The sequence below is a fragment of the Pseudophryne corroboree genome, chromosome 4 (assembly GCF_028390025.1).
Source record: "Pseudophryne corroboree isolate aPseCor3 chromosome 4, aPseCor3.hap2, whole genome shotgun sequence".
NCBI lineage: Eukaryota > Metazoa > Chordata > Amphibia > Anura > Myobatrachidae > Pseudophryne > Pseudophryne corroboree.
This window is the reverse complement of record NC_086447.1, coordinates 772,022,152-772,031,338: the sequence shown is the minus strand read 5'-3', so window position 1 is coordinate 772,031,338 and position 9,187 is coordinate 772,022,152. Positions and strand designations below refer to the sequence as shown.

The window sequence follows — 9,187 nt, the reverse complement described above, 5'->3', positions numbered from 1 at the left end:
TCTAATAATCGATTCTAATGGCAACAAGAGAGTGAGTCGCAACAATGTATATGTGTGCGTGCGTGTGTGTGTGCGTACGCAAAACAGAAATAAACAGTTTTAAAAGATAATAGCGTTTTGTTCTTACCTTCCTACCTTCCGGTTTCGGATTCCACCCCAGCACTCCTACAGCGTAGCGTAACAGACGCTTATCTAGTCAGCACCACTGTCACTGTATCCCTCACCACCAATACGGATACGAAGGGATACTGCGTTCCCGCCCTTTGCTGACAGATAAAGTCTGTGCTCGCTAGTGGCGGATATGTGGAGGACGGACGAGCCCTCAATTGATAAAGCTGATTTGTTTACCTTAGAACACAAGCTATTTATTAATATCGTGAAGCCGTAATGGCCGCTGTCCCTCGTGCACGTGCTACGCACTTCGTACGCTATTTGCGTACAAAGACCTCGCACGTGGTACGCAAGTTACGTACACACGCTGCGCTGTGAGTACGGAATACACACAGCGAGCGTACACACAGATAATAACCTTTTAAACCTTACACAGAGTATGCTTATACTGTAAATCTTAGTGTTGAGACACTGCAATGATATAATGCTGTTTAACCTTGGTCTGTAAGCTAGCTGTTTGAGCGATTGAGATGCTCCGATTACCCTCAGCAATGTAATAAACACACAATACCTTGCTAAGGTTCCAACACCTTTACTAACAATATTTAGCTAAGTAAAAGAAAACAGTGAACAGTTCATACACTACAGGCTAATATTAATATCTAACAGAATAACTAAACAAAAATATACACAATAGCGAACGATCGCAAACACAAATACATCGACTAAAAATGAATGGCTAACATTAAAACGGGTAACAAAGTGGCCACAGAGAAACATACCATACGGGGAACACTCGCAAGCGCAACCGGAATCCAGTCCTCCAATTATCAGAGATAAATGTTGAAGAGAGAGAGTACTGGCCGGTATGGGGACAGTGACCCTTATATACACAACATACAGTGTACTACAAAGGGCCCTACAATCTTATTGTTCATTGGACACAGGAATGTCTCTCTGCACTGTAACAAAAGGTCATAGGTGGATTTGAACAGGTGGGCTGTGGCTATTACAAACTGCTCAGGTGGGAGGGAATCGCCGGATTCCCGCCGCATGGTTAATGAACTGCGAATATGAGAAATGTCCAGAAACTACTAATAGGCATAACTATATGCAGGAGCGATTAATCTTTACCTAACCAACACCGGATTGTTGCTGTTAAAATACTCTTCGGTTAGGTACCAGACACCACTGTTCAACCTTAATCAGACCCTTTGTACCACGTAAAGAGGGATTCCCAAGTCCGTGAACAAGTCACATTAAACAAACTTAGTTATCATTAAGGGGAACATTACCTATAAAACATACCATTTGGTTTTATTATTTAACGATTGAGTCGCCCGCTAGACGCACACAAACTCTACCGTAAATGCACATACCACGCGCCAATGCGCACGGCCGTAGAAGCTCCATTACGCATCTGCGAGTATCCGCACGCACGGGAGAGAATGTGCACGTGCAGCAGGCACGCGCATAAGGTGAATTTATGGCAACGTGTAGCATGATATTTTTCCGACTTTGACACATGATAACCGAATGACAATAGTGGCTGTACAATTATTATTGTTTTTAGCAATAGAAAGAAATTAATTCAAGCACAGTTGAATGATAATAAGAGAAAGGTCTCCGAGGTGTCTAAACACAAGAAAATAGACACAAAATATATATCAATCATTACAACAATACTTAAAAAAAATAAAAGCGTAAAAAAGAAGGAAATGCTAGAAGGAAGAGTAAATACAAGATGAAAGGAGAAAGAAAAAGGAAAGAGAAAAAGAAGAATAAGAATAAGAAGAACATGGACAAAAGTTAATGCAAGAAGAAGACGGATCAAGTGTCAACTTCACAACAGTGCATAGGGATGGCATAGAACACATACAGGAAGATGTTACGGAATATACATATAGGACCAGGATGAAGTCCTCAGGTGACAACTCCAGCAATTCGATTAAGAACCATGGAGTACCCTGGAAAACTTTCCAGACTTGGTTTCGAGTATCCAACGGCAGACTATCTATAAAAACACCTCATTTTCTTTTTCAATCTGGAAAGTGGCCATATGCGTTTCACAGAAGAGAACATCTAAGAGGGCCGATTCCCATTCTCCGACTGTCGGGGCCGCTTTGAAAATCCAATGCCATAATATTACCTGTTTCGCTACCGTAATCATGACTGTCAGTACTATATGAGACAGATCAAACTGTGAAACCCAGGGTGAGAAATCTTTCTCTGGTGGCATTTATTGCTTTCTTTGCTCCCACAGCTGGTAGTCTCGTCTATTGGCTGATAATTGCTCTATTACCTTTTAACCATGACTCCAGCAGCCCACCTGGAGCTAGTGCAAGACATGTAAATTAAAATCATCACATAATGGAAGAGTTCTAGTGTGCAGCTTTCTGTCCTGATCTCCTGTAAGTCAGTAGAGGAGGGCAGATAAAGCAGGCACGGAGAAGCTATGTGACCCTGCAGGAGTGTTCAGGCTGTGTGTGAATACATCCACCTGAAAGCATAAGCAAGGTGTGGCTGCACAATACGTACAAATGTAGGGAGCTGCCTCCTATGACTTGCCCTGCATGCAATGATGAGTATCATCATTGGGCTACATTTACTATGTGGTACTTTTCAAAGCCACCACATCTTCTATCGTTTTGGACAGTGGATTGGAACGAATTATATTAAATACAAAACCAGGCGTTATTTGCATTGATTGTAATTGCCCCTTTATAATCAGGCTCAGTATGATTTACCGACGGACACAATACAGACGGTCATAATACCGACAGCCATTGACCTACAGTCAAAATACTGACACGGTCAAAATACAGACATTCATTATGCTAACATAGTCAGAATACAGACATTTGAAATGCCGACCTGTCAAAATACTGACATGAGTTTTTCTGTTTCTTGTGTCAATGTTGAAAAAGGTCAACATGGACACCGCCTAAGTGTACCACTGTGATCGCAATGCTTCGGGCACGGTGTCCCACTGCGCTCAGCATACTATTGTATTCCCCCTCCGGGTCCACTGGGATGGTAAAGTATAAATACACATGTACTCGATGACGCAGACAAGGGGCCGGTCAGCGAGTCATTGGATTAGGCGTGGCGGGAGTGACGCGCCGCCGGAGGATCACTTTATGTTGACTTCCGGGTCCGCTGATGTGGGCTGATGACGCGCCTCTCCTGGACGTGCCCTTATTTATGATGTAACAGTTGATATGACCCACATCGGGATACTGAGGGGAGGAGTATGCCACTGTTATCGGGAGTCTATGATATATATATGGAGAGGGCTGGGACCCTAGCACTGATGGATTAATGGAGGATTTCTTCTCCACCTCCCCAGGTTTTTCATGTCACTATTTAGCTGTATGCTGTATATTGGTCATGTGACCGTTTTTTAAAAATACAATAAAAATACTCTGAGCATAATATTACGAATAATAGGTTGTAAATTACACATATAAAGATATATTTGAATAAGCTATTTATCATGCTTCGTTGTCTGTCATTTTTTTGGGTCATATAATGAGAGAGGATGGTCTTAACCAAATCACACATGCAAATGAGTAGCCATATTGAAGGGGTATATAAACCTTAAACAGCAGCACTGTTTAACACCTTGAAAAAGTTGCGTGAACGCAACGAAACGCGTCGGTGAGATCTGCTGTGAGTGCCCACTCTCTATTCATCACCCTTTGGAGCATCTATACCTGGACCAGGTCCCCTACACTGCATGAATCCGGATCCCGTTTCAGGAGCACTTTTCTCCACCGTGGAACTTTCCTATACAGCCCACCAAGGGAAAAAGCCAATTGCGGGTGCCTACCGCTTAAACGCCTTGAGAACTGCTGGTGGTAATTATCACACACGGTGCATTGCATACGGGTTATTCAGGACAAAGGGGACTGTTATATGGAATAGGTCTATGAACTGCCTATATTCATTTTCCTATTGGAACTGAGAGGGGCACTAGCTCACTTGAGTTACTAATCTTTCATCAATCTACATTTTACTACATTCATTCTTTTAAATTCATTATATGTATGTTTATACAATTTTATGATATATTAAATCATGTGTTAATGTTTGACCTACCTCTCTCATTTTTGACCATCCAGCGCTATTGTTGTTCTTGTATTATTTCTAATTAGGGGTCTGACCAACCCTCTGTGTATAGCTGCTGTGGTGAACCTCCTCTCCCAGCGCCAGGAGCAAACCACCCTAGGGTGATTTTTCTCTTTTTCGCAAAATACAGACATGAGTTTTTCTGTTTCTTGTGTCAATGTTGAAAAAGGTCAACATGGACACCGCCTAAGTGTACTACTGCGCTCGCAATGCTTCGGGCACGGTGTCCCGCTGCGCTCAGCATACTATTATATTCCTCCTCCGGGTCCACTGGGATGGTAAAGTATAAAAAAAAGTCTGTTTTGGGCCAAAAATTCCTTAAAAACACACGTCGGCATTTAAATTGTCGGTATTCTATGTCGGCATTTTGAACATGTCGGCATACCAGAATATCGGTATTTTGACCGTGTCTGTATTTTGATTGTCGGTCAAAGGCTGGCGGAATTATGACCGTCGGTAAATCAACTGCTACCCTTATAATCAGCACCAGTACATTAAAAATATAGAACAGAATGGTGCGAGACCACTGAGGACATTGCACAAAAGTAAAATGTATTTAATCATCATTAGGCTTACCATACTGTTCCTTTAAACTTGTACACTTATGAATTACACAGGATCTCTAGCTGCTTAAAACCAGGTGAAATGCTTGCTTGAAATCAGCCAGCCACAGAACCTGAGTAATTCATGAGTGTCCCGGTTTAAAGGGATAGTATGGTAAGCTTAATAATTACTGAATAATACATTTTTAAGGTTTTGGTGAGATTATTCTTCTGTTCATAGAGACCGATTATATACAATGCTTTACATTTTCATCACCCTTTATGTACAAACAAATCCTGTATTTTCAGGTTTGAAAAGTCCCAGGAAATTGTGGCAAAAATGTAGCGATACATTAATCAATACAAACTTTATGAAGCTATTTAACTGCTAAACAGGCCATAAATAATGCAGGGTTCATGATTGTGACACTGCCCTTTTTTATTCCCTTTAACTGGCCCAAGAAATGTAGGGGGACATTTACTAAGCAGTGATAAGAGCGGAGAAGTGAGCCAGTGGAGAAGTTGCCCCATCAACCAATCAGCAGCTCTGTATAATTTTACAGTATGCAAATTATACCTTTGAAAAAGTCACGTGGAGCGTGACGAAACCGGTTAGGACTCCTCAATTCTTTTTTTACCTACTGGACTTCTACACTCTGCCTAACAAGCATTTTGCATGACAAGCACTTTCATCTATACTAAGAGACCGATATTGGCCTTGCAGCCCCTGCAGTGGCATATTATTCTCTGCACGCCACAGCTGACATCGAGGCCTGCCGAGCAGCATTGGCAACTCAGTCTCCATAGCGGCTCCTTTTAATAACTCCAGCAGCGTCTCCGTGTAGGACTCCGCCCGGTGCAAGCTTTGCACTCTCCCTCCCAGTGACAGCTACGTGGTGAGCAACGCAGGATAATCTAACAGAGGACGCTCGGTTAGAAACCAGCCCACGGGAGAGGTAATTTTGACTTTATCTGACATCGGAGCATTTCTACATAAAGGAGCTCCATTAATACATTCATGGGACTGCAGTTACCAGTTTAAAACTTATGAATTACTCCACATTCTAACAATTCATTCATATCCAGGATACAATACGGTTTCTACTTGTTGGATACAAATGTTCCATATTGTTACTGCTCACACCACTAGTGCTTGTTTTATCTGATATCCAGTACAGGGTATTTTACCATTTTCCTTATAAGGTTTAAGTCCAGACTATATGTTTTATTGTATGAAATTTCTTTTATTGTCATATTAAATTTTCTTTGTAATTTATCTCAGCATACGTCAGCTTTTGTTCATGTTTCCAATTTCATTGCGCAGCTGAGTTCTTTTTTCAAATTATAGATGTTACTTCAGTGCTGAATGGTTGCCATGGGCACTTATTCACTGGCTCACTTCTCCGCTCTTATCACTGCTTAGTAAATGTCCCCCGTAGTAACGTTTGACTGGATTCTTGGGGATTGCTCTTACCATTTATTTACTTAGTGCAGATGATTACTGAGCATCTCTATACACTGATGCTCATGCATTACTATTAATCTGGCTCTTAGCGGTGCACTTCCGGCTACTTTTGTGAATCTGGACATAGTAAATGCCAGATTCATAGTACAAGGTTTTGACAGTATTTATCTGGAGTTATTTCTGACAACTAATCCATTTAACATTGTATGCCAGTGGTTCCCAAACTTTTTTTGAATCACGGCTCCTCTTAGTACAGGTTGAGTATCCCTTATCCAAAATGCTTGGGACCCGAAGTATTTTGGATATCGGATTTTTCCGTATTTTAGAATAATTGCATACCATAATGCGATATCATGGCGATGGGACCCAAGTCTAAGCACAGAATGCATTTATGGTTCATATACACCTTATACACACAGCCTGAAGGTAATTTTAGCCAATATTTTTAATAACTTTGTGCATTAAACAAAGTGTGTGTACATTCACACAATTCCTTTATGTTTCCTATACACCTTATACACACAGCCTGAAGGTCATTTAATACAATATTTTTAATAACTATGTGTATTTAAACAAAGTTTGTTTACATTGTGCCATCAGAAAACTCTCACTCAAAAAAGTCCGTATTTCGGAATATTTGGATATGGGATACTCAACCTGTATCAGAATTTTTTTCATGGCACCGCTAGGTTAAAGTTTCTTATTGGGAATTTTTTTAAAATATATTAAGTAAATTGTTTTTATATGTCACACTTAGGTTTAATTATGTGGTGAGGCACAAGATTCGCTTCTGTTTGTCCACATACTTTATGACTGGCAGCCACCAGCACTGGTTTTACATTGACCATAAATAATTTGAATTGGTTCTCCATCACCAACCTGAGGCACCCCTGCAAGTGTCCTGAGGCACCCAGGGTGCGACGGAACACAGTTTGAGAACCACTGCTGTACGCACAACTTCTGCTGTTAAATCTGGAGACAATTTGGATTAATCCCACTTTTAAGGTCCGTACACATTAGACGATGTCGATCTATGAGCGACGTTGTCTAATGTTTCCCCTCCCGGGCCGGCCGGTCGACGGCCGACTGTACACACTGAGCGATATGACCGCTCATATCGCTCAGTGACGTCATGCCTCCGCCAGCCGTGCATGCAGGTCCTGGATGACAGTCCAGATCCTGCATGCATGCACTGCCGACAGCAACGATAGTTGCCGACCCGCGAGGCCGCTTTTGTGAATTTACACTTTTGTAGTTAAAGTAATTTGCTGGTATGTTTTCCTATCTCTCCACTCTGTGAGTAGTAGTGCTTTCGCATTGGCAAAGAGTTAATGCTTCTGTATATTAAATCAAAGGTCAACATTCATAGTATCGACAGCATAATGCAGACATGAAAATGTTGACATATTCAGACATGCACATGATTGACATGCAGCATGTCTACACCGTCGACAAGATTGTTGACATTTTCACCTTGTCGATATTTTCTCCATGTTGACATCATAACATTTCCCATTCTGGTGTCAACCTTATTAAAGTCAACACGGTGACTGCAAACCCAGAGTTACAAGTGGATAACGAGGAAGTTGGCATTACACTCCTTGGGGATGAACCAAACTCATTCTTGGCCACCAGCAGTAAAGGTCTCGATCAAAAACTTCCCATACCTGTATAAGCAGTGACACACATTATGTTTGTTTCCTTCACGCTGACTGAAGAAAGGAAGCAATGGATGATCACAATATCATTAGGGATACACCACTGGCAGGGATAGTGGTAAAGAATGCACCACTTCTGTAATACAAAACATCAGGAAAACATCTTTTAAGGTCTTTTATTTGTTCCCATTACTAAATATAGGATTTCTCTGACCACTATGGCTGACTGACTGCCGCGGAATGACAAAATTTCATATACATTTTTTTAACTGGAGACTGCCCCTAAAATAATCTCTCTGTATCGTCACTGTAACGCTGGCGGTGGAGAACACTTCTTAGTGATACCTTAAATTTAAAAAATGCAACACACAATATTGTTATACTTTGCAAAGAGGTTTATATAAAATCAGTTTTCCAAAACTTAGAGGCAACCCCGCCCCCCCTCCCCATCCACACAAAACACAGAAACCAGATGGATACAAGTTAAAAAAACAACAACTTCCTGTCTTTGACCATGTTAAAATCTGGAGTACGCTGTTCGTTGCTGCTGGGGGGGCTGCTGTTGCTGCAGACGTACTTGCTGACTGTATGGGTCTTCCAAAGACTTGACGAAAATGGTGGTCTTTGGGCCAGTTTTCCACAGTATGCCGTTGGAGTCCACAACGGAAGATTCTACGTTGATTTGGTGTGTTCCAAGGACTGTAAGGTTCAACAGGAACTGAGTACTGAAGTAATCATTGTGAGGTTCCACCCTCTGTTCCATCTCACTCCTCACAGCCTCCTAAAAACAAACCACAATGACTCTGAGAACATATTGCTGAAGGGAATAAGTTGTTTTGGGAAACCCCCCCTCAACCTATAACTCCTCTAACTATAAGATGCAAGACAGACGCCTACCGGTATTAATTCATATGGCTGATTAAGTACTTTACCTTCCTAGTGCCGTACAGTACATTAATGTCAGCTAAATTGTATAGTATGCTTAAACATGTCTTCATGCAAGCAATAGTTATTACTTAAGTGTGAATGGAATCGTTTGCAAGAAAAATAAGGCTAAACATGCAATGGACACAAATATAAGCATGGAAAATAAAGAGGGAAAAGTGATTTTGAAAAACATTTTAATGTTCGACTTTGCTATAAAAAAAAAAGTTTAGATAAATCCGAAGGAGGAGTAGTGAACTTAAACTTTAATATGGGCCCAATGACAATAGTCTGATTGCGTTAAGATTTCCACGGGCGGAGCTTGGCCTGTCGTCCCAGCACTTACAACACTGAGC

The 9,187-nt window shown here is 41.3% G+C and overlaps 1 protein-coding gene across 2 annotated transcripts in view; it reads right to left on the bottom strand.

Moving 5' to 3' along the window:
- Nucleotides 1–8,068: 8,068 nt before the first annotated feature.
- INTS7 (integrator complex subunit 7) overlaps nt 8,069–9,187 on the bottom strand; it is a 154,196-nt gene continuing 153,077 nt past the window's right edge. For both annotated transcript variants that reach the window (XM_063918247.1, XM_063918246.1), the window contains one exon: nt 8,069–8,688. In XM_063918247.1, coding sequence (XP_063774317.1) covers nt 8,425–8,688 — 264 coding nt within the window. In that variant the 3' untranslated portion in view covers nt 8,069–8,424. The remainder of the gene's footprint in view (nt 8,689–9,187) is intronic.